Consider the following 24,509-nt stretch of genomic DNA (forward strand, 5'->3'; position numbering starts at 1 on the left):
AGCGTTCAAGGGACCCCTTACCCCTCACCATCTCACTTAAAACAGGAACTACACCTCCTGACCACATGGGATGGACTCGGGGGTGACAGCAGAGATAAACACCAAGGACTCCCTGGGTCTGGCAAAAGCTCAAGCTTCCTGTGCAGAGAGAGCCTATCCCACAGAGATCCTCTAGACATAAGGCTAGCCACGAAGCTCTGAAAAGGACAGCGGCAGAACCAGAGGTCAGATTTGAATAATTACTGCAAAATTTAAAAAATACACATAACAATAATCTAGTCGTCCCCCTTTTCACTCCTCCCCAAGGCACACAGACAGGTAACATACACAGGTAAGAGCACACACACTCACCTGCGCTCTGACTTCCTGACTCTGAGCCGCTCAGGCCAAATGAGGAATGTCATTGGCTTATTCTGGTGAGCTCCTTAGTGGCTGCTGCCATAGGATACAGGCTTTATTAAATGCAACGGAGTCCTTTCCGTTCCCCTAGCCCAGACACCGCACCTTCTCTGGAGAAAATAACTGAGGCATCAATCTCCAAGGCATCTAAGTTCCTTCCTTGGGCTGACATCTCGCTCAGCCGGGCGGTGAGCTGGCTTGAGAAGCCTGAGCCTGCAGTCCCTGTGGCAGTTCCGGCAAAGGTGCATTATTTATCTCAGCTGCTGTTTTAATTGATAGAGATATATTCAAGACAGCTCGCCAATTGTCTCGGCAACCTCAGGCCAGAAAATAAACAGCTCCACGTGAACAGTGCTTTCGGCTTCTGGTTCTAGCTGCCGTCTCAGCATGTAAGCAACTTGAACTGAGGCCCCAAACCAGCCCAAGCTCTGCTCCACCACCTGTCAGTTCTCCACCCTGGGGGTTGGTTCAGCAGCAGGCAGAGATCTCCAAGCACTATCTTAACCTCTGGCTCCACCTAACGGCAGGAAATCCACACCCCCTGTTCACAGACCGGCAAACTGAGCTTCATCCTGGAAGGCGCTCAAAGATCCCGACGGGGCGGGCTCACGCCTGTAATCCCAGCACTTTGGGAGACCAAGGCGGGTGGATCACCCGAGGTCAGTTCAAGACCAGCCTGGCCAACATGGTGAAACCCCGTCTCTACTAAAAATACAAAAATTGGCCGGGCGTGGTGGCGCGTGCCTGTAATCCCAGCTACTCGGGAGGCTGAGACAGGAGAATCCTTGAACTCAGGTGGCAGAGGTTGCAGTAAGCCGAGATCGCGCCACTGTACTCCAGCCTGGGCGACAGAACAAGACTCCGTCTCACGAGAAACAAACAAACAAAAAAGATCCCAATGGGTAGAGACTTACTCAGCAACGAAAACTAATGGTCAGCTGCTGTCCACTTTTTGGTTAGCATCTTGGATTTCTCCAGCCCTTTGTCTGCGAATAGCACTTCACACATTATTCAAACAATCTCGGATGGGTGAGTCACTAAAACGTTTGCTGAATAATGGGGAACAAACACAGAGGCCTGAAATGGAGCTGAAAGACAGAGGCACAAACGGTACCTGACGTCCCCCCTGGGGTGCCAGTCAAGCATCCGCTCATCCTCTCTGACCTTTGCCTGACTTCCCCCCTCACTTGTATCCTGTTAAAGCACTTCTGCGTGGAGTGGCGAGAGCTAAGTCGCGGGTTGGGCTTGCCGGGGGATGGTCTGCTCACCTTTAAATCAGGAGGCTTGCTTCGGGGACCTGGGTTGGGCGCCGCGGCAGCGCCAGCGTCTGAAGTTGGCCCGCCAGCAGAGTTAGCACCCGTGGTCTCCCCAGGCCGGGGGTCCGCGCCCGGCAGGTGGGAAGCGGCATCTTCCAGCCCAGCTCCATCCTCCTCGCCCTGTTGTTGCTGCAGCTCGTCCGATCTGCACCTCTTCATGTTGTATGTGGGTCGGCAAGGGGAATCTGTCCTTCCAGCGCGCCGTCTTGGGGAAGACCGCACCTGCTCTTATACTCAGAAATGAGGCCTGGGGTCTAAATTATTAACAAGGAGGGGAGATGGCAGACCACAATTTCTCGAATTAAAAAAAAAAAAATTATTAAAGGCGGGTGAGGGAGGGGCGAGAAGGGGGAGCCTTGGTTATAGCTTGGAATAGTTCATTTCGACCTGGGGAGCGAAGACAGGTCACAGTCGAGGCTGGGCAGCAAGAGTCCTCGGGCAGTCATTGCAGGAGGGAGAAGAGAGACAACCCCCGGCCCCCAAACTTTCTGCTTCAGGGCACTGGGAGGACGGAGAGGAGCTGGGCGGCACAGCTCATCCCTCTCGGCCGGCCGGGCTGCGGGGCAAGGCGGGGCGCGGGGCAGCCGGCCGGGCAGGTCCTAGTCGGCCGCCCTCGGCGCCGGCTGCTGCTCCCGGCCCTGCAACCGGCCCCTGCCCCGCATGGGCCGGCCGCGGAGGCCGCGGCGCGCCCGGCCCCCTCCCCGGCCCGGGCGCCCCACTCCCCGCCCGACGCGCTGCCTGCTGCAAAGCCGCGGCCGCGGCCCGAGCCCGCGGCGAGCGCGCAACCTACCCCGCCCGGCTGCCTCCGCCCGGGAGCGGGAAGGCGAGGCTAGGAGGGAGTGACAGCGGCAACCGGCCAATGGGAAGCCCGCGGGGCTGAGGGGGCGTCGCGCGGCCACGTTTTTAGGGTTGGTTGCACCGTGCGATCCCCCAGGAGAGGGCTGCAGGGCGATGCTGCTGCGTTTTTGCATTGCAGAGAGCGGGCTGTCGCGCAGGGGCCAGGGCAGCGAGCGTGGGAGTCGCAGTTTCGGCGCCAGCTTGAGAGACCCTGCCGAGGAGGGCTCGCCCGGGATTTCCGCTACCCATTCGCTTTACTTGGCGAGAAGGGGCACAAGAGGGATGTTTATTATCAGTGCTTTTTGGGGCTCTAACTTTGCACCTTCTATCCATAAGGGAGACAGACACCTATCCCCTCTAGGATATTTGGTCTGAGTTAAACCTATGCCTACATTCAGAGCTGCAAATGCTAAGGGGAGGGAGTGTTCTCTGCACATCGCCCCGTCCCCCGCTTTAAGTGCATATTTCTTAATGAGACGTTACTTGGCATAATATATGCTCAGAAATTGGGAAGAATTTCATATAAAAACACAATAACGTCTGTGAGAGTTCTATACAAACTGCGAAGCAGCTTTTAAATAAGAAAGGGTATTAATGGCAGGAGGTTGCTACATATAGAAGTGTAGAAAAGGAATGCTGTCTCTCTTTGCATAAATCTCAGCCAAACTGCTGAGTAATCTGGAAGCAGAAGAGAGCAAACGTTGGGGTTACCAAGATATGGAGAGTAGTAATAATAACAACCCCATCTGAGTGTCTATTGTATGCCTCCTGTGGACACAATGGATTTTACTCATCCAGCAACTAGTGGTTCTCAAATTGTGGTCCTTGGACTAGCAGCTTCAGCATCACCGGGGAACTTGATAGAAATGCAAATTCTTGGCCACCAGCCAGACCTACAGAATCAGAAGTAGTGAGCCAAGAAATCTGTGTTTTGACAAGCCCTCCAGGTAATTCTGACACACGCTACCCTTTGAGAACCACTGGCCTAGACAGTGAAGGGACCACATGGTCTCTAAAGGATTTTACAGTTGCCAATCTCTTTCACACCCATCATGACATTGTAGCCTCACTTCAGTCTCACTAGTCGGAGTTTCTTGACTCTGCTCTGTCTTCTTCCCATTCCAACCACTCATTTTAATGTGTATCCTAGAAGAGACTAATTTGTTAAGAATTTACTTCAGCCAAGCAGCTACTTTCTAAACTAGGCAGCTCCACTTATAGAAGATAGGAATTTAGGATGGGCTGGGAATGTAGAACCACCCCCCACATCTACCACCAAGAATCAAGCACAATGTGGAAACACAAAGCTATAAGCCTTTATTTAGCATTTTCAATGGTGAGGGGATGGCAGGATGCCAGTGTAGACCGTGGGCAGGACTAGACAGAACCGGAGGGGGCAGGTTCCCATGGTGCAAGGTTTCAAGCAGAGGAATATACTGCTCTCTGCCTGACTTGGCCCAGGTAAGTGCAGAGGCCCCAAAGACCCTGAGCAAGTCTTGAGGGGTACGTGGTGGCCAGCAAATGGTGAGCATGCACTGACACATGTTCATGACCTAACTTGAAGCCAAAGGAAAGTGAAGGGATTTGGTTTAAGGAAGGGATTTGGTTTCGTTTAAGGAAGCAGAGAGCATTATAATTTTGAATTATGCCTTGTTTCTATACCAAATAAAAGTTGGTCTTAAGTTTGATTTTTATATTATCATATACATACAGTATGACAGCTACATTTTCTACTTGCGGTCATATTTGCAAGGTATGATTCAGGTCAGCAAAAAAGTCTGTGGTGTGTTTCATAAAATCAGCTAATACTTTACATTCCATTTTGGAGAGGCAGCATAGCATAATGGTTAAGAGCTCAGGCTCTGTGGCCAGACTGGGGACAAATCCTAGCTCTGCTCTTCACTGACCATGTGAGTGGGAACAGGTTATCTAACCTCTTCATGTTCCAGTTTCCGGGTTCTTTGGAAGTAGGGATAATGACAGTACCTACCATACAGGATGTTGGGTAATATATGTAAAGCACTTGGACATTGCCTAGCAAAGAGTGAAGGGCCATAGTTTGACCACACATGTCATCCAGTTTCAAAAGCATTGCACATTTCACTCCAATGCTTCTATCTTCGGGAGTTCAAATGTGTCCCACTGATTTCTGAGTTTCACTGAGTGTCATATTATGGAATAAATACGCTACTGCCAAAGAAGTTTGGATGAGAAGTCTGTGTAGAGACCTGAGTGACCTATAACCACCAATTTGAAGCCAATGGCAAATTTTCATTAGCCTCCGTAAATTCTTTTTTTTTTTTTTTTTTTGAGACAGAGTCTTGCTCTGTCGCCCAGGCTGGAGTGCAGTGGCCGGATCTCAGCTCACTGCAAGCTCCGCTTCCCGGGTTTATGCCATTCTCCTGCCTCAGCCTCCCGAGTAGCTGGGACTACAGGCGCCCGCCATCTTGCCCGGCTAGTTTTTTTTGTATTTTTTAGTAGAGAGGGGGTTTCACCATGTTAGCCGGGATGGTCTCGATCTCCTGACCTCGTGATCCGCCCGTCTCGGCCTCCCAAAGTGCTGGGATTACAGGCTTGAGCCACCGCGCCCGGCCGCCTCCGTAAATTCTTGAGCACCTAAGAAAATCAGAACTTGAAAGCACTTTGGTTGGTTGAAATTTTGTTTATAGCATTGGATTATTCTATCGTTCTATGTTTCTTTGGGAAAATATAGGCACAAATTATGTTTTGATATTAAGATAAGACAAAAGTTTGCAGATACACAATGCGAGTGATTACATTTTCTATGTAGGAGTAGCGTTTCCATTCTGTTTTGGCACACTTAGTTAATTATAAGGAAATAACATGATTTAGTGGGAAGAATATTGGTCTTGGTGTCAGAAAATTCATGTAAGCATTCTAGTTCGGTTACTTCTTGTGAGCTTAACCTCTTTCACCCTTGGTTTTCTCATCTATAAACTGGGGCTAATACTATCTATCTTCACTGGTTATTGTGAGGATTAAGGTAGATAATGCATGTGAAAATGCTTGACACATGGCATATGTGCAGTAAACCTAAGTGAAACAAAAATAATTAACTTGGTCAAGCCCCCCCCCCGTATGCCATATGAGAAAGAATTATCTCACTAAGCTGAATGCTTTTTGTGAACAGAAATCCCAGTTAAACTAATGAAAGGGAGCACTCTGGTAGTATCAAATTTGCTAAACCAATAAGTATATAAACAAGAAGTATAAAGGGCAGAATTATGGAATCCTGCTCTCTTGTCAACACCCAGTTCATTTAGTTTGATAAATGGTTGAAGCTTTCATTATAGAGGATAAGGTGCCAAGATCAACAAAGTGTAGAGTAGGGTTTTGTTTTGTTTTCTTTCTTTTTGTAAAAGCAGTTAGGTCTGAAAAATAAAAGGCTTCTCTTTTTGCCAATAGTAAGAAGCTTGCAGATTATCCAAGGCAATTCTATGTCCTATTCCATAGCAATACTTAAAAAAACATTTAAACATCAAATGGATAAGTGGTTGTCAGTGTGCTATTTTAAGGTTTAACATACTGAGTAGAGTGATTCAAAGGTAAAAGTACTTTCTAGAGGGACTAGATATAACAATTTTGGTCACTGAATTTTTTTTTTTTTTTTTTTTTTTTTTTTTGAGAAGGAGTCTCGCTCTGTCACCCAGGCTGGAGTGCAGTGGCCAGATCTCAGCTCACTGCAAACTCCGCCTCCCGGGTTTACGCCATTCTCCTGCCTCAGCCTCCCGAGTAGCTGGGACTACAGGCGCCCGCCACCTCGCCCGGCTAGTTTCTGAATTTTGATACCAATATCATTGCACATACTCTTTTGTTAATGTAATTCTCTTCCCTTTTTGTTGGAGATGACCACTTCCACTCAATGCACTCCTTAAAAGAAATTGAGTTCTGTTGGGTTAGGAGTAGTAAACTATGCAAATAATCCTTAGGAAGATTGTCTGGATTGTTGATGTTGTCACAATCCCACCACCTAAGGATAGGCTTTTTATTGGCTATTGTAAAAGGAAGGGAGGACCAGGAAGGCTCTGTATCACTTCTGATTAGAGAAAGCTCTTAGCCTAAACCAAATTTTGTCCTATTTTTTTTACTTGAAATGTACTCAGCAGCATTTCCCACATTATTACCTTTTCCCATATTATTCCATATATTATTGGCTATATTCCATATGTTTAAGTAAACTTTTTTTTTGTTTCAAGTTTTAATCAAAGCTTTTACATAAGATTACTTTATTCCTGCATCTTCTCAATTGTTTCTTCCTTGTATTTGTCCTTTTCCTTTCCTACTTGGCGAGATTTGGCTTTCTGTTCAAGGATCTTTTTGCGGTCTTTGTCCAGTTTTAGCCTAGTGATAACCGCCTTGCTGGGGTGAATGCCTACGTGGACAGTTGTGCCATTAGCCTTTTCCCGCTGCACCCGTTCAATGTAGATAACATATTTCTTCCTGTAAACCTGCACTACTTTGCCAATTTGCTGACCTTTATAGTGTCCTCGTACAACCTGAACATCATCCTTTTGGATGGGCATGGATCACACATTGTACTTGTCTCAGCTGTTTGGAAAGAGGGTAAGACATAATCTTCCTGCGAATGTGGGAAGGTGCATTGAAATGCCTTTTGCGATTCTTGCTTTGGTCAGAAGTCACAAAGGGATTAAACTTCATTTTGGCCTCTGCTGCTTCGGTGATGGCCACAAAAGGCTTAAATAAACATTTTAAATGACTGCTTAATGTTCTGTCAACTGAAGATATCATGGTTTAACATAGTATCCACCTTTTTCTTTGATGTAATGTTTTGCCTTTAGAAATAAAGCTGCCGGCCGGGCGCGGTGGCTCAAGCCTGTAATCCCAGCACTTTGGGAGGCTGAGACGGGCGGATCACGAGGTCAGGAGATCGAGACCATCCTGGCTAATATGGTGAAACCCTGTCTCTACTTAAAAATACAAAAAAAAACTAGCCAGGCGACGAGGCGGGTGCCTGTAGTCCCAGCTACTCGGGAGGCTGAGGCAGGAGAATGGCGTAAAAAACCCGGGAGGCGGAGCTTGCAGTGAGCTGAGATCCGGCCACTGCACTCCAGCCTGGGTGGCAGAGCAAGACTCCGTCTCAAAAAAAAAAAAAAGAAATAAAGCTGCCATTACTATATTTATGCAGAAATTGTATACATTATTTCATTCAAAACACAGAATCTCTGATACCAAACTGGCAACTTTTTTTTTTTTTTTGAGATGGAGTCTCGCTCTGTTGCCCAGGCTGGAGAGCAGTGACGTGATCTTGACTCATTGCAACCTCTGCCTCCCAGGTTCAAGCGATTCTCCTGCTTCAGCCTCCCAAGTAGCTGGGATTACAGGCATCTGCCACCACGCCTGACTAATTTTTTGCATTGTTAGTAGAGACAGGGTTTCTCCATGTTGGCCAGGCTGGTCTTGAACACCTGACCTCAGGTGATCTGCCCGCCTCGGCCTCCCAAAGTGCTGGGATTACAGGCGTAAGCCACCATGCCTGGCCCAAACTGGCAATGTTTTAAAGGAGTACGCAAACCCAAATTACTAACCTTGTGATCATTTCTCTCACAGCATCCCTAAGACTTACACAGGAAATTCCAATGTCTGTTTCATTCCTGGGGTGGGTGAATCTCCCATCTGTAATATGAAACAGCAGGAAGTTCCTGCTTCTTATTTCAGGTAGGATGCATATTCTTTATTCTGGTTGCTTTGCTGTAATGGGAGAAAAAATGATAATCATGGCAATGAACAGAGGAGGACTGTGAAGCGTAAACTTAAACCCTGATTGTACTACTATGTGTGAAAGCCTGGGACTGGTAAAATGGCTGCTTTGTGCCCTTTCCCATCTCTATAGGGAATCCATACAAACCTCTGGACAATCTGTTACTTAAAGCTGAAAATTCTAGACCTTAAAAAGATAGAGAAAATATCAGCTTTGCTCAGAGAGAATCGATTGTTTACTATTTTACATCTGAAAATAAATATCTATGGGCAGTTCTATCTATAATCCTATGTGGTACTTTTAGATATAATAGTAAGAGCAAGTCTCCACCATTTAAAGAGAACCGCAGGTGTTTGACATTTTGCTAGGAACCTTGTGAACACTGTCCTGAAACAACCCTACAAGGTAAGTGTTATTCCTACTCTACAAATGAGAAATAGGCTTAGAGAAGTTACAGCACTTACAAATAGGTCCAAGATCTGTGCTGAGCTCCGTCTGACTCTAAAGCAAGCGTGTTCAAACCCCAGCCCACGGACTGCATGCAGCCTAGTATGGCTTTGAATGAGGCCCAACATAAATTTGTAAACTTTCTTTTTTTTTTTTTTGAGACAGAGTTTTGCTCTTGTTGCCTAGGCTGGAGTGCAGTGGCGCAATCTTGGCTCACTGCAACCTCCGCCTCCCGGGTTCAAACGATTCTCCTACCTCAGCCTCCCAGGTAGCTGGGATTACAGGACACGCCACCACGCCCGGCTAATTTCATATTTTTAGTAGAGATGGGTTTCTCCATGTTGGTCAGGCTGGTCTCGAACTCCCGACCTCAGGTGATCTGCCTGCCTTGGCCTCCCAAAGTGCTGGGATTACAGGCGTGGGCCACCGCGCCGGGCCTGTAAACTTTCTTAAAACATCATGTGGCCTGGCTTCATGTTTCTTAAAACATCATGTGGCCTGGCTCCAGCCTGGGCAACAAGAGCAAAACTCTGTCTCAAAACAAAAAACAAAACAAAAAAAACCCGTCACGTACTCAGAAGCATTTTCAACATTATTACATGTTTCTCTATTACATTTTTCCTTTTTTTTAAGCTTATCAGCTATCGTTAGTGTATTTTATGTGTGGCCCAAGATAATTCTTCTTCTTCCAGTGTAGCCTAGGGAAGCCAAAAGATTGGACACCCCAACTCTAAGCCTAAAAGCCTAATAGCTCACCTTTTCACAACTATAATTTTGAGTCACTTTATGGTAAGTAATACTCTAATTGATATTAGTCTGCAATTCAATAGCTCTACATTCATTCACATATATTTATGAAACACATATCGTGTACAAAGGATTTATAATATGCTTGTGGGGGATATAGAATAATAGACATTGGTCCTGCCTTAAAGTCCAGTTGGGGAGATGAGATACAGATGAAATGTCAATTAACAACACAAGATTGAAATGGTAATGCCTGCCAACACTCCAAGGGGAGCTAATTAAGTACCAAGGTCTGGAGGAGAGATAGATCTCTGTGAGGGATCAAGATGACTCCCCGAAAGAGGTATTTTCACACATTCATCCACATCATGAATGTTAAAAGGATAAAATATTCTTTAGGATGATTCTCATTCTTTTAAGTAAGGAAGAACTAAATATCATCTTGAAAATAGAACATTCAACATTTGGATCTCTTTAATTATATATCTGCATGCTCTAGAGTTGTACGGCATATTAAAATGGAATTATTTTTCTTCTCTTTATTCTCTGAGACTGTAGGGTAGTCTTTCTAAAAGTATGGTTCATGGACTACCAGCAACATAATCACCTTGAAATTTAGTTATATATGCAGCTTCCCAGGCCCCATTCCAACCTGATAGAAACCGAATTTCTGGGGGTGGAGCCTGAAACTCTGCTTTTTAGACATGTTTCCTAAGTGATATATATACATTGAAGTTTGAGAACCACTGATGTAGGGGAAGACTTGGTTGATTACATTTGTTGATTTATTAATTAGTTGAGCACTTACTATATGCATAACACACCTTCCCATTTAGTCCATAAAACAAACTTTGTGGCCAGGCGCAGTGGCTCACACCTGTAATCCCAGCACTTTGGGAGGCCGAGGCAGGTGGATCACGAGGTCAGGATATCGAGACCATCCTGGCCAACATGGTGAAACCCCATCTCTACTAAAAATACAAAATTAGTCAGGCATGATGGTATGTACCTGTAATCCCAGCTACTCAGGAGGCTGAGGCAAGAGAATCACTTGAGCCCGGGAGGCAGAGGTTGCAGTGAGCCAAGATCGTGCCACTGCACTCCAGCCTGGCGACAGAGCGAGACTCCGTCTCAAAAACAAAACAAAACAAAAAACTTTGTAGGTTAAGTATCATTTTACAGTAACGAAACTGAGGCTCAAAGAAGATATAAAACTTGCCTTAGGTAACCTGGCTAAAAAGAGATGGCCAGACCACTTCTGCTTCCTTTCAATGTCCATACTTTTTCTGTAATACCTACTGTACTGTTAGCCTAGACTATGTATAGTCTAATTATAGACTAATAATAACAACTATCATTTGAGTTCCTAATAATATGCCATCTAATTTAGATCTAAACCTTTCAATAGCCTCAAATGGTATTCTTGCCATGTAAGATAACTAAGATAGAGACATATTAATATATAATCTCAATATCACCTTCCACCAGTTGGAATAGAGCTTTCTTATTTTAGTGTGACTTTTCCTTACTTTCACTTCTTCCTGACAGTCCCTGAAACCTTTTCAGCTCTTTCAGGACTTCCTTTTGTTGGTGTCCTGGAAGGACCCACTGAGGCGGGAGAATTACCTGAACCCAGGAGGTGGAGGTTGCAGTGAGCCGAGATCATGCTATTTGTACTCCAGCCTGGGCAACAGAGTGAAACTCCATCTCAGTAATAATAATAATAATAATAATTAATAAACCTGAAACTACCTAAATGTCCCAACCCTTTCGCACTGAGATTGGAATGGTAAACCATGAGCCATTCTAACTGAAGTCTAGGCTTCAGTTCTAACAGGCACCACACTTTTTTCCAACATGGGAATGGTGAGTTGCTCTGAATTAAGAGGAAAATGTCAGTTGTTTGGAAAGCCTTCTGCTGATCTTGTGACTTCAATAAGAAAAAGACAACTTAATCAGTGAAGTCTCTCGTGAGAAGGGGAATCACACCATCCATGTGAGATATTATTCTGGACTATGCATCCTTATGTCATTTTCAGGCAGCCTCATATTGCTCTGGGGGCATACCCAAGCAGACATAGGGACAAAGGGCTGTTTTCATTAATGAGACCACCAGGCTTGTCTTATATCTGTCACAGGGTGCTGGCGAAAGAAGACAGTACTCTCACGCCAGGCTAGAGTGCGGTGGCGTGATCTCGGCTCACTGCAACCTCCAACTCCCTGGTTCAAAGGATTCTCCTGCTTCCGCCTCCTGAGGAGCTGGGATTATAGGCATGCACCACCAAGCCCGGCTAATTTTTGTATTTTTAGTAGAGATGGGGTTTCACTATGTTGTCCAGGATAGTCTTGATCTCCTGACCTCGTGATCTGCCCACCTCGGCCTCCCAAAGTGTTGGGATTACAGGCGTGAGCCACCGCACCCAGCCGATAGTACACTTTTTCAACAGGCAATGACACAGTGCAGTTCTATCAGAGGGCAGTTTAGTATCATAGAGCTACAACCATGTAGATGTTTATACTCTTTCACTCAGTGATACCCTCCTGGGAATTTATCTCCAGGAAATAATTCAAAAGAAGAAAACAAGCTACATGAACAACAACAAAAATGTTTATTGCAGCATTGTTTATAATAATGAAAAACCTGGCCGAGTGCGGTGGCTCACACCTGTAATCCTAACACTTTGGAAGGCCGGGGCAGGCAGATCACCTGAGGTCAGGAATTCAAGACCAGCCTGGCCAACATGGTGAAACCCCGTCTCTATAAAAATACAAAAATTAGCCAGGCATGGTGGTGGGCACCTGTAGTGCCAGCTATTCAGGAGGGTGAGGCACAAGAACTGCTGGAACCCAGGAGGTGGAGGTTGCAGTGAGCTGAGACCTCACCATTTGCACTCCAGCCTGGGTGACATAGTGAGACTCCATCTTAAAAAAAATAATAATGAAAAACCTGAAACTACCTAAGTGTCCCAAGAATAGGGAATGGATGAGGAACAAGACACAACAATATAATGGAATGGAACATTGTGCTGCTATTAAAAGGGATAGAAACATTAAAAACCTTCTTTAAGTAATATAAAATGAAAGCATTAGAATGCAAAATTGTGTAGAGCTAGAAGAATTAGGGCTTTGGAGTCCAACAAATCTGTATTATTAGCTATACGGACTTAGAAAAATCACTTAGCCTTAGTCTGAGTTTCCTCATCTGTAAAATAAGGATAAAACTATGCGGGGTTGTTGTAAGAATTAAATACGATATGAACTGTATTGATAAATTTTGGGTAAGTTATGGATAAATATGGGAGGGAGTGCTCAGAAATAATCCTAAATTTTATGCTAGAATGTGAGACTGTTAAAATCTTATGTAAAATGGATTTATTTTTATGATGTTTTAAATACTATTTTTTACTCTTTATTCCTGCACATCCTTAAAATTTGTCATATTCCCTCTGCAAGAAATGTGTATATGTAAACTGGAAACTTGCCTAAATGGATCCCTAAGCCCTATTTTGAGAAAGTGCCTAGACTGGTGCTTCTGAAATCAGCTCTAGGAAAAACGGTAGGACCCTGTCAACACAGAGATATGTGATGGTGGCTCAACCAGGTGCCAGGAACTTTCTTCCAAGCACTTGGAGGCTCACATGAAGCTCGATAGGTGGAGGTCCCGCTTTCCTCTGAAATTTGGGAATAGAGAATGTTCTCTTGACCAGAATGCCTTCCACCTTTGCTTCAAATCCTAACCCTCACTTCCATCAAACCACCTCCCTGGAGAGGTGGCTGGATTTATGAGAAAGGGGGCAGGCAGGGGAATGAAAGGAAATATTTTCTTTCAGATAATATTGATTGAGGGCCGGGCGCGGTGGCTCACGCCTGTAATCCCAGCACTTTGGGAGGCTGAGGCAGGCGGATCATGAGGTCAGGAGTTCGAGACCAGTCTGGCCAACATAGTGAAACCCTGTCTCTACTAAAAATACACAAAAAATTAGCCGGGTGTGGTGGTGTGCGCCTGTAATCCTAGCTACTCAGGAGGCTGAGGCAGGAGAATTGCATGAACCTGGGAGGCGGAGGTTGCAGTGAGCCAAGATCGTGCCACTGCACTCCAGCCTGGGTGACAGAATGAGACTCCGTGTCTCTCTCTCTCTCTCTCTCTATATATATATATGTAGATATATATATAGAGAGAGTATACTCTGTTTCAGGCATTGGGCTTGGCATATGTGGATAGATACAGACTAAGCTGGATGGAATGTTTCAGAAATTGGGCTTCAGAATCTTCTAGAAAACCTCTATCAAGATAATGTTGAGAAGCCTGGGCTGCATAGTGAGACTCTACAAAAAAAAAAAAAAAAAACTAGCCGGACATGGTGGTCCCAGCTACTCAGGAGGCTTAGGTGGGAGGACCACTTGACCCCCTGTAGTTGAGGCTGCAGTGAGCTGAGATTGTGCCACTTCATCCCCAGCCTGGGCGACAGAGAGAGAGACCCCCATCTCAAAATAATAATAATAAATAAATAAATAAATAACATTGACATAGAAAAGAGTACTGGTAGCTGTTAATCTATCCATCTTTATCCACCTAGGATCAGCCCAGAGATAAGAATATAACCAATTATAAGGTGTTATTCCAGGTAGGTAGGGAAAAAAACCAAATATGGGTTCCACTGAACTGTCAGATAATAACGGAGAAAGGATCACAGCCATTTAGACTTAGAAAAGCAATAATGAGGACAGGCGCGGTGGCTCACGCCTGTAATCCCAGCACTTTGGGAGGCGGAGGCAGGTGGATCACTTGAAGTCAGGAGTTCGAGACCAGCCTGACCAACATGAAGAAACCCCGTCTCCACTAAAAATACAAAATTACCTGGGCATGGTGGCGCATGCCTGTAATCCCAGCTACTCAGGAGGCTGAGGCAGGAGAATCACTTGAACCTGGGCGGAGGTTGCAGTGAGTCGAGATTGCACCATTGCACTCCAGCCTGGGTAACAAGAGTGAAACTCCATCTCCAAATAATAATAATAGTAATAATTAGCCGGGCGTGGTGGTGGGCTCTTGTAATCCCAGCTACTTGGGAGGCTAAAGCAGGAGAATCCCTTCAACTCAGGAAGCGGAGATTGCAGTAAGCTGAGATTACGCCATTGCACTCCAACCTGGGTGACAAGAGGGAAATTCCATCTCAAAAAAGAAAAGGAAAAGAAAAGCAATGCCGATCTACTATCTTACTGATGAAAAATGAATTGTGGAAAAACTAGATTCAGGGCTTCTGGAAAACTTTGGATCGGTTACTCTAAAACATTTCTGGAAAACCTTGTTCTTCTACTTGGCAGTAAAACAAAGATGATCTCTGCTTAGAGTTCTACCAAATTCCCTTTGATTGTTTCCCTCCAATGCTCTACATCCTGACAGCCAGGCATGGCACTGATGAAATATTCAGCATTGTAATGATATTTGATGTATAATTAAATAGCATTTAGCAGTTCAATTTTATAGACTTTGAATCTTCAAGTTAATAAACCTTCATGTAGAGAATCTCATAAACAAAATATTCTTGGAAATGCTATCCTCCTTGTAAAAATACATAATCCTGAATGTGAGTAGTTACTACAGACAGAAAACATTTCCTAAGCATGTCTGTGTGCCAGGTAAGGTGCTAACGGCTTTACACATTATGTCATTTAATCTTCATAACCCTGTGAGGTGGGTATTAGTTCTTCTCTACAGATGAAGTGAATGAGGCTCTAAGTAATTTGCTTACGATCATGAAATAAGTAAGCAGCACTGCCAGGGCTGGAAACTCGGGTTAGATTCTCTCTATTCCCTTGCTTTTCCCTAAATTTTTACAGTATTTCTTTTCTTTTCTTTTTTCTTTTTCTTTTCTTTTTTTTTTTTTTTTTTTTTTTTTGAGACATGGTCTCACTCTCTTGCCCAGGTTGCAGTGCAGTGGCATGATCATGGCTCACTGCAGCCTCAACTTCCCCAGGCTCAGGTGATCCTCCCACCTCAGCCTCCCAAGTAGCTGGGACTACAGGCCTGTGCCACCACACCTGGCTAATTTTTAAATTTTTTGTAGAGATGGAGTTTCACCATGGTCTTGCCCAGGCTGGTCTCCAACTCCTAGGGTCAAGCAATCCACCTGTCTCAGGCTCCCAAAGTGCTGGGATTTACAGGCATGAGCCACCACACCTGGCTTATTTCCATTTCAAAGCACTTTCACTTACCTCCAACCTGGGAGGTGGAGGTTGCAGCCATTGCACTCCAGCCTGGGAGACAGAGGGCAAGACCCTGTCTCAAAAATAAATAGATACATAAAATTAAAAAAAAAATAAGATAGGTCAGGCGTGGTGGCTCACGCCTGTAATCTCTACACTTTGGGAGGCCAAGGCAGGTGGATCACCTGAGGTCAGGAGTTTGAGACCGGCCTGGCCAACATGATGAAACTCCGTCTCTACTAAAAATACAAAAAATGAGCTGGGCGTGGTGGTGCATGCCTGTAATCCCAGCAACTCAGGAGGTTGAGGCAGGAGAACTGCTTGAACTCAGGAGGCAGAGGTTGCAGTGAGCCGAGATCGTGCCACTGCACTCCAGCCTGGGCAACAAGAGCAAAACTCCATCTGAAATAAAATAAAATAAAATAAAATAAAATAAAATAAAATAAAATAAAATAAAATAAAACAAAACAAAACAAATGCAGAATCCCAAGCACCACCCTAGATTTACTGAATCAGAAGTGCATTTTAACAAGATCTCCACATGATTCGTGTGCACACTGAAGTTTGAGAAGCACTGTTCTGCAACACCACCAGCAATATACACTATAGGCAGAGAAGAGGGCAAGACTGTCTAGAACCAGGGATTTTCAAACATGTTCCCTTGGGAATCAGTATTGAGCTACAAGAAAGTATGTTTGGTTGTTAAATTTGATAATGGTGACTTTTCCCAATTCATAGAAAAAAAATTAGGTTAATGGGTTGTATTTTTCATCTTTTCTTCCATAATTTTTCCTCTCTTTTTTTGGAGCGAAATATTACCCACCTGCTGGTAACTTTAGAAGATGATAGTGATCGAACAAGTAGTAAAGAAATACTTATATTATATAATTTCTCAATATAATAAAACTCAATAATATATAATTCTTTATTTTTTCCTTCAATTTGTAGATCTTTTGAATTCTTGGATTTGTGATTCTGATTTTATGTTGCATAATAGAAAATAGCCACACTTTTTCTTAGTAAACTGTTCTTTTTTTTTTTTTTTTTTTTTTTTTTGAGACGGAGTCTTGCTCTGTCGCCCGGGCTGGAGTGCAGTGGCCGGATCTCAGCTCACTGCAAGCTCTGCCTCCCGGGTTTACGCCATTCTCCTGCCTCAGCCTCCGGAGTAGCTGGGACTACAGGCGCCCGCCACCTCGCCCGGCTAGTTTTTTGCATTTAGTAGAGACGGGGTTTCACCGTGTTAGCCAGGATGGTCTCGATCTCCTGACCTCGTGATCCGCCCGTCTCGGCCTCCCAAAGTGCTGGGATTACAGGCTTGAGCCACCGCGCCCGGCCAGTAAACTGTTCTTAAAGCATATGGAAGAATTAAGTGTTAATGTTTTATGGTGTTCTAAAAAAAGTTCTTGATTTCCACCTACATGAACAGGAAGATCAAGGCTTCAGAATCTCTCTAGAAATCATCAAACCAAGAGGAACTTGTAATAGAAAAGTAAAGTTAAAAAGAATATTTCTCACCTATCCCGTTTCCTCCAATGACAACATTAATGGATACCAATATAACCTACTGTTTTTTTCTGGATAGTGAAAGTTTGAGTAATTTTACTTTCTCTTTTGTGATTTCCTGAATGTTGAAAAATGTCGGCTGGGTGTGGTGGCTCACACCTGTAATCCCAGTACTTTAGGAAGCCAAGGCAGGTGTGTATCACTTGAGTCCAGGAGTTTGAGATCAGTCTGGACAATATGGCAAACCCCAAAACCCTGTCTCAACTTAATCAATCCATCAATCTACAGCGAACACTCATTCACTCGACAAATATCTAACGGGTACCTACTAAGTGACAGGCACTGTTCTAGGTCCTGGAGATACAGCAGTGAAACAAAACAGGCAGACAAAAATCTTGGTTCTGATGTCAGTATCTTTGGGTCTCTTTCCTCTTGGGCTGCTCATATTCCTTCATAAAGACACTTTTAGTTTTCTCTTTGTAGGGTAAGCAGCTGGTAACCAAAGATCCAGGAACTGAATGAAGAGGGCATCCAATATCTATACATTCACTTATGTCCCTGTTTATACAGACAGCTATTCAACCCTCTCTGGAGAATAAATACTTCAGTCTTGTTTTTCGGAGGGTAGGGTGGAAGTTGAAGATGAGGAAGTGACCTCAGAATTTACCTGCTCTTACACAACTCTACTTCCGCGGTAGGCAGTAGGGGGAACTGTTGCCACCAGTTTCTAAGACTTAGGGATCCTTCAATAGATATCAGGTGGGATCTCAACTTTACTACTTTGGGTTTAGGATTCAGGTTTCTTAGTTAAAACTTGCCCATTTGCTTTCCATCTTCCACTTTCTTTTTTGCTGCCGACTCCTCTCATTATTCTGGCTTTGTGCCTGAAAAAAATCCCATTACTGTCATTTTAATGGTGTCATAGAAGAGAACAAAAGTAGATCTGTGTGTTCATCTTCATTAATTGTTTAACTCTCAACACTTTCAGGAAATACTTTTCTTTCTGAGACAAGAGTCTGACTCTGTTGCCCAGGCTGGAGTGCAGTGTCCTGATCTCGGCTCACTGCAACCTCCGCCTCCCGGGTTCAAGCGATTGTCCTGCCTCAGCTTCCCGAGTAGCTGGGATTACAGGTGTCTGCCACCACGCCTGGCTAATTTTTGTATTTTTAGTAGAGATGGGGTTTCACCATGCTGGCCAGGCTGGTCTCGAACTCCCAATCTCAGGCAATCTGCCTGCCTCAGCCTCCCAAAGTGCTGGGATTACAGCGTGGCTAGGAAATATTTTTCTTTTGTTTGTTTTTTTGTTTTTTTTGAGACAGAGTCTCGCTCTGTCACCAGGCTGGAATACAATGGCGTGATCTCAGCTCACTGCAACCTCCACCTCCCAGGTCCAAGCAATTCTCCTGCCTCAGCCTCCCAAGTAGCTGGGACAACAGGCATGTGCCATCACATCCAGCTAATTTTTGTATTTTTAGTAGAGACAGAGTTTCACCATGTTGGCCAGGATGGTCTCAAACTCTTGATCTCATGATCCGCCTGCCTTGGCCTCCCAAAGTGCTGGGTTTACAGGTGTGAGCCACTGTGCCTGGCCAGGAAATACTTTTCTATACCAACTTAAACCCTCTCTTCTTACCATTCAAAACTTTATTTTCTCCGTTTGTCCTTTGAATTAGATATTTGAAGAAAATATGTATTTTAATTGGTAAGTTATGATTTATGAAGAGCTCACTGTCACTTGCATCCTTTAAGATTTTAAATAGCAAAAAATTATTGCTTTTCTCAACAGATCAAAAATGGGGATGAGATATACTTACACATATTCAAAATGATGTACATAGAAGATTAGTTATTGCAGTATTGTTTGTAATACCAAAAGATTGCAAAAAACCTAAAGGTCTGCCAATAGAGGACTTGTTAAATAAAACATGCCAATCCATGTGGTAGTATGTTACACAGTTAAAAAGAATGAAACAAACCTTTATGTTTTGGTGCAGAGGTCTGCAAGGCCATAATCAAGTATGTATTACATATGCTATCATTTGTATTTAAAATACATACACATACATATATATAGGATCTATCTATATATGATTTATATCTACAACAGTGGTTGCCTCCTGGTAGGGGAACTAGGTGACTGGGAAATGAACAGAAAAACTAAGGAAGATTTAGTTTTTCCTTGTATATCCTTTGCACCATTTGAAGTTTATACTACATTCTTGTATTACTTATTTTGAAAATAAATGTAAGGTACTAAGGAATAGTTTTTAAAAGGGTGGGCTTTGTGATATTTACCTGAAATAATACCCTCTCTGATTACTTCCACCTATCCAAATTTTGCTTCTTCTTCAAGACAGATTCCTTTTCTGGATAACTCCAGCTCGAGTGCTCTTATCTGACCTCCTGTGCTAGAAATTACTGTGTGTGGCAAATCATTACACATTGCTTTCTTACAGCTCTTCTATTTTAAAAAATAGTATCTATTTTGTATTAAAATTCCCATTTTAAATTTTCATTTCTATTTTACTGAACCTTTTGGAGATTGCATGAGGAATACAATCTTGCAAAAGAAGAATGGCTGATGGAGAATGTGACCAAGTAAAAGGCAGAAGGGGGAGTGGGTAAATGGGAAGGAGCATGAGGCTCCCTCCTTGCAGTCAGCCCTCACAGATATTTATCAAATACAGATTCACTGAATTAGTGATCCCTTTTTACAAAATGCTAGTGCCCCTGGAAAGGTAAGGCCTTCACATTTTACAACAATTAATCCAAATATCATGACATCATTTGGCCAAGAATACCTGTGTGTTCTGAGATGAGAGGTTAGGAGAAGTAAAATTTCTGAAGCAGGACTCACAAAATTTTAAAGCCAAAAGGGCTTAAAGATCTGCCATTCTAAACCCTTACTTTATAGAAGATGAAACAGGGTGCTGCCCGAGATCACAAGGCAAAGTATAGGGAGAGCCCAGACCCAAACTCAAATCTCCTCTTAATTTCAGTCAAGAAACTACATCATTCCAGCCTATCAGAGAAGAGGTCTGGCCTGGGTAAAAGATGGTGTCTTTCTACAGCAAGAAAGATATAGATGGGTTCTGTGCCTGGTGAAGAGGGGAGAGATAACTCAGGAAACAGAAAAGAGGTGACGTCAAGTTTTGCCCCCTTTGTAATTGTGTCCAGGAGTCCGTGACTGTGTGAGTCAATGGAAGTCCTCCATATTAGCAGAAGCCAAGTTAAGATAATCAGAAATAGTTTGGAAGGCCACAAACCTCAACTTCCCCTTACCCAGCCCAGTCTCCTTACTTGAGGAACCAACTGAAGTTCAGCTTACAGCTCTTGTTGATCCTTTCACACCCTTCCTTTCTAAGTCTGGAGAAGGAAAGTTGGAAAAGGGGAACGCAATACAAACATGAGAGATTTCCCTATTTCCAGGGTACTTTCAGCCGATTCCCCAGTATCAACTGTATTCGAAGCACGAGAGAGCCACTTAGGGTAGCCATGGAGATGTGACTGTCCTCGGTCTTGTTTCCTTCCTTTTCTCTGCTAATAACATCTTTCGCTACGATTTCGGTAAGGCACCCCACTTCTGCTGGCGCTCAGGTTCTGCAGCTCCTCTCTCCCCTCAGGGACGCTGAGTGGGGATTGGGAACACTTTTTAAAATGAGGAGAGCGCGAAAACATAAGAACGAGTGAGGATTTTCTCCAGAAGGGATCAGTACCATCCACAGCCTCCCCTTCTCCAGCCTTGAGGTTTTGGCGTTTGGTCCCAGCCCGGACTACAAGTCCCAAGAGACCTCGCGGCGAGGGTGTCCTCCAGCGATCCTTCCCTCACGCTTCTGGGTAGTGGAGAGAAAGGTTCCGACAGCGGCGCACTGCGGCTTGGTTTGTTTGCAACAGCAGCGACGGAGGTTGGGAGCCTGGCTCACTGCAAGCGGGGGTGTCAAGAGGCGGATTCCTCCTCCCTTCGGCACTTGGGGGGCGGGGAGGAGGGAGGCCGGGCCAGCGGCCGGGGACCGAGCCGCAAAGACAGAGCGGGCAGAGGCGATGGAGGGCAACGAGGTGCCATGGGGTAGCGAGCCCGTTTCGGGTCCCGGCTCCGGCCCCTGCGGCGGCGGAATGATCCGCGAGCTGTGCCGGGGCTTCGGCCGCTACCGCCGCTACCTGGGACGGCTGCGACAGAACCTGCGCGAGACCCAGAAGTTCTTCCGCGACATTAAGTGCTCCCACAACCACACTTGTCCCTCCTCCCCCACGGGCGGCGGCGGGGCCGAGCGCGGCCCTGCAGGCGATGTCGCCGAAACCGGGCTGCAGGCGGGTAAGGAGGGCAGCCCGGAGGGAGAGAGGGCAGTAGAGGCAAATCGGAGGGTGGACCGCACCCCTGCCCTGCAAAACAAGCCCGAGAAGAGGCAGGCGGAAAGGGGCAGTCGTGCAGTGTGGCCGGGTCCCCGGGCCTGAGCCGGCCGGATCCGGGATGCCTTGGGAGGGCATCCCTCTGAGGAGGGGAGGAGGGGGCCCGCTGAGGGCCCGGCTGGGGGACCGGGAGCCAGGGGCAACCGAGGGCCGGAGTTCCCGGAGCAGGACCCCGGGGACTAGGGTGTGCGCTGACGGGACTGGGCTGGGCCGGCGTTCGGAAAGGGTACCAGTTAATCCGAGGAGTGGGGAAAGTTGCTCTGAGTTGGAGGCGGGCGGGTGCGCAGTTGTGGGTCAGAGCCCCAGTTTAGGGATGGAGCAGAGGCGGCAGGGTGTCCCGGGAGTCCGAGGAGGCCATGGGACTGTAGTCGGGTGTGTGGGTTTGATGATGTATGTGAAATGTGTTCACACCAATCATGCGGCAGCTCTGTGAAGAGGGGACATTCTCTAAATAGGGTTGGGGGTGGAAATCATATCTGATGGGTGCCAGGGAATTGCCAGAGATGTTGCTCCAGCTTATGGTGAAGAAGAGAGGGGAGGGATCATTTTGGTCCTGAGCCAATGGAGAACTAGCTACTCTTGTTCTTGCATGATTCTTTCTAGGATGTGCCAAAGGCCCCCAAACACTTAAAATCGTGCATGGTCTTTAATCTTTCCTAACGTCTTGCTTCCTTTTAAACTGCTGTTGGTGGGGAACTGGAGGATTTGTTAACTACTGCGTCTAATTAGGAAATAACTTTAGATCGGAAGGGAGAAGGGACTGGCATTCCATGTAGATAGATCTCTTGGGGACAAAACAGGAAAGAAGTCTGTGGGTTTAATTTAGTGATTCTCAAACGAAAGTGTGCATTAAACTCACCCCAGGGGCGTATTAAGAATGCCATGTCTCATGCTCTAGCTCATTAATTCCGATTGAATAGGTGTGGAAAGTGGGTCCTAAAAATCTAATTTAACATGAAAAGAACCTGGAGAGGACGGGCGCGGTGGCTTACTTCTGTAATCCCAGCACTTTGGGAGGTAGAGGCGAGCGGATCACTTGATGTCAGAAATTCGAGACCAGCCTGGCCAACATGGTGAAACCCTGTCTCTACCAAAAACAAACAAACAAACAAACAAACAAACAAACAAACAAACAAACAAAAACTAGCCAGGTGTGGTGGGTGGCGCCTGTAATCTCAGCCACTGGGGAGGCTGAGGCAGGAGAATCGCTTGAAACCAGGAGACGGAGGTTGCAGTGAGCCGAGATTGTGCCACTGCACTCCACCCTGTACGACAGAGTGAGATTCCGTCTCAAAAAATAAAATAATAATAGTAATTATAAAAGACACTGGGGAATGTGAGGCAGGTGGTCTGTTAAAATACCTTCAGAACCATGAATTTAGATACAGCAGATTTGAACACGAGGCTCAGAACTGGATGAATTGTTCTGACTTTGGGTGTTAGCTCTTATATTCCCAAAGTTTTGCACTTAATGTCCTACATCGGACTGGGAATCCACAAATGGTGATAAAAATAAGATACTAAGATTATGACAGGGCCCTAAATGATACTATTCCATTTAGTTGGTTTGGATCGGAATTTAAAAAGCCTTATTTTATCTTGTAGCATAAAAGGAGGGGGATTACTAGTTTTTCTGAAGTTGTTTTGACATCTTATGTCCGGAAATACACTGTCCTAGAGAGAACTGGTATCTGTGAGGCTACCAGAAACAGCTGATAAGAAGGGCTAATGTTTTCTGAGACGATCCCCAGAATGTGTACTTTCACCCGCACCCGTAACAGTGCTTTCCAGAGGTGTCCCCTGCTGGAAAGTTTCTCTCACAGCTTATCTTAAAAAGCCCTTTATTGCTGTTTTTATTTTAAAACAACTATTTATTTTAGACTTGGCTTCTAAAACAAAGAGAATCGATTAACCTCAGAGAGATGGAGGTTTTCAAGGCACTTTGGTTGGCTCTTGTTTTTATTCTTTAAAAAACAACTTAAGACATACAAATATAACTTTGCATTTTGCCTCATTAGCTTTTCCAGTTGACTGCATCATGAACTAATCTTTGCGTATTTAACTCTTCACTGTGTGGAGTCTGTCCATCCCAAATAAAAACCTGGAAGTGTGCAGATGGCAGGACTGGGAGCAATTCGGTTTTGTTCCATAAAATGCTTCTCTTCCTTTCAGCATGGAGTGTTTGGGGGTAAAAATGCACCAAGGAAAGTTAGTGAGGGGACACTTACTGTGTATATTTTAGGGATGCATTTTCCTAGCTATTTAGGTGGTCATGTCAGAAAGTAGAAACCACTCCTAAAAAGACAACTAGTTGTTGTTCTGTCATTTACAGGCCATCTTTGTAAGGTCAAGTTCATTCAGAGACTGTCTCAACTTTCTTTTTTAAATTTTTTTGTAAAGATGGGGTCTCGCTTTGTTGCCCAGGCTGTTCTGAAACTCATGGCCTCAAACCATCCTTCCACCTCAACCTCCCAAGGTGCTGGAATTACGTAATCAGCCACCACACCCAGTCCTCAGCTTTCTTTTATGAATGTTAGTCTCTGATTAATAGGAACTTGGATGTTGAAGGAACACTCAATTCTGTTATTTATTTATTTTTTATTATACTTTAAGTTCTAGGGTACATGTGCATAACGTGCAGTTTGTTACGTATGTATACATGTGCCATGTTGGTGTGCTGCACCCATCAACTCGTCATTTACATTAGGTATATCTCCTAATGCTATCCCTCCCCGCTCCCCCCACCCCACAACAGGTCCCGTTGTGTGATGTTCCCCTTCCTGTGTGCAAGAGGAACACTCAATTCTTACCCAAACAAACCTGCAGGTGTTAAACATTATTTCAGAATGGAAGTGTGCCTCTAGGTTGATGTAGTATGGCATTTGAGCAACTGAAAGAATATCAAGGAT

The 24,509-nt window shown here is 44.9% G+C and overlaps 2 protein-coding genes and 1 pseudogene across 5 annotated transcripts in view; 1 reads left to right on the plus strand and 2 right to left on the minus strand.

Moving 5' to 3' along the window:
* TMCC2 (transmembrane and coiled-coil domain family 2) overlaps window positions 1-2,534 on the minus strand; it is a 46,231-nt gene extending 43,697 nt beyond the window's left edge. The window contains exons 1-2 of one of the 3 annotated variants that reach the window (XM_030936427.1): window positions 1,668-1,790; window positions 1,314-1,448 (exon numbers count right to left, since the gene is read on the minus strand). Coding sequence is in view for 1 of the 3 variants with exons in the window: in XM_010362456.2 (XP_010360758.1) it covers window positions 1,668-1,874 (207 nt within the window). In the remaining 2 variants the exon portion in view is untranslated. Of the gene's footprint in view, window positions 1-351; window positions 1,058-1,313; window positions 1,449-1,667 lie in introns of those variants that run through there. The other 2 variants (XM_010362456.2, XM_030936426.1) reach the window with 2 other exon arrangements.
* Window positions 2,535-6,293: 3,759 nt separating this feature from the next.
* On the minus strand, window positions 6,294-7,317 carry LOC104661708 (annotated as a pseudogene). Its single transcript, XR_747882.2, has one exon. The product of XR_747882.2 is annotated as a 60S ribosomal protein L26-like (transcript).
* A 13,710-nt stretch (window positions 7,318-21,027) lies between these two features.
* DSTYK (dual serine/threonine and tyrosine protein kinase) overlaps window positions 21,028-24,509 on the plus strand; it is a 71,254-nt gene continuing 67,772 nt past the window's right edge. Inside the window, 1 exon segment of the mRNA XM_030936092.1 lies at window positions 21,028-21,505. Coding sequence (XP_030791952.1) covers window positions 21,235-21,505 — 271 coding nt within the window. The 5' untranslated portion in view covers window positions 21,028-21,234.

This window comes from Rhinopithecus roxellana, chromosome 8 (genome assembly GCF_007565055.1).
Source record: "Rhinopithecus roxellana isolate Shanxi Qingling chromosome 8, ASM756505v1, whole genome shotgun sequence".
NCBI lineage: Eukaryota > Metazoa > Chordata > Mammalia > Primates > Cercopithecidae > Rhinopithecus > Rhinopithecus roxellana.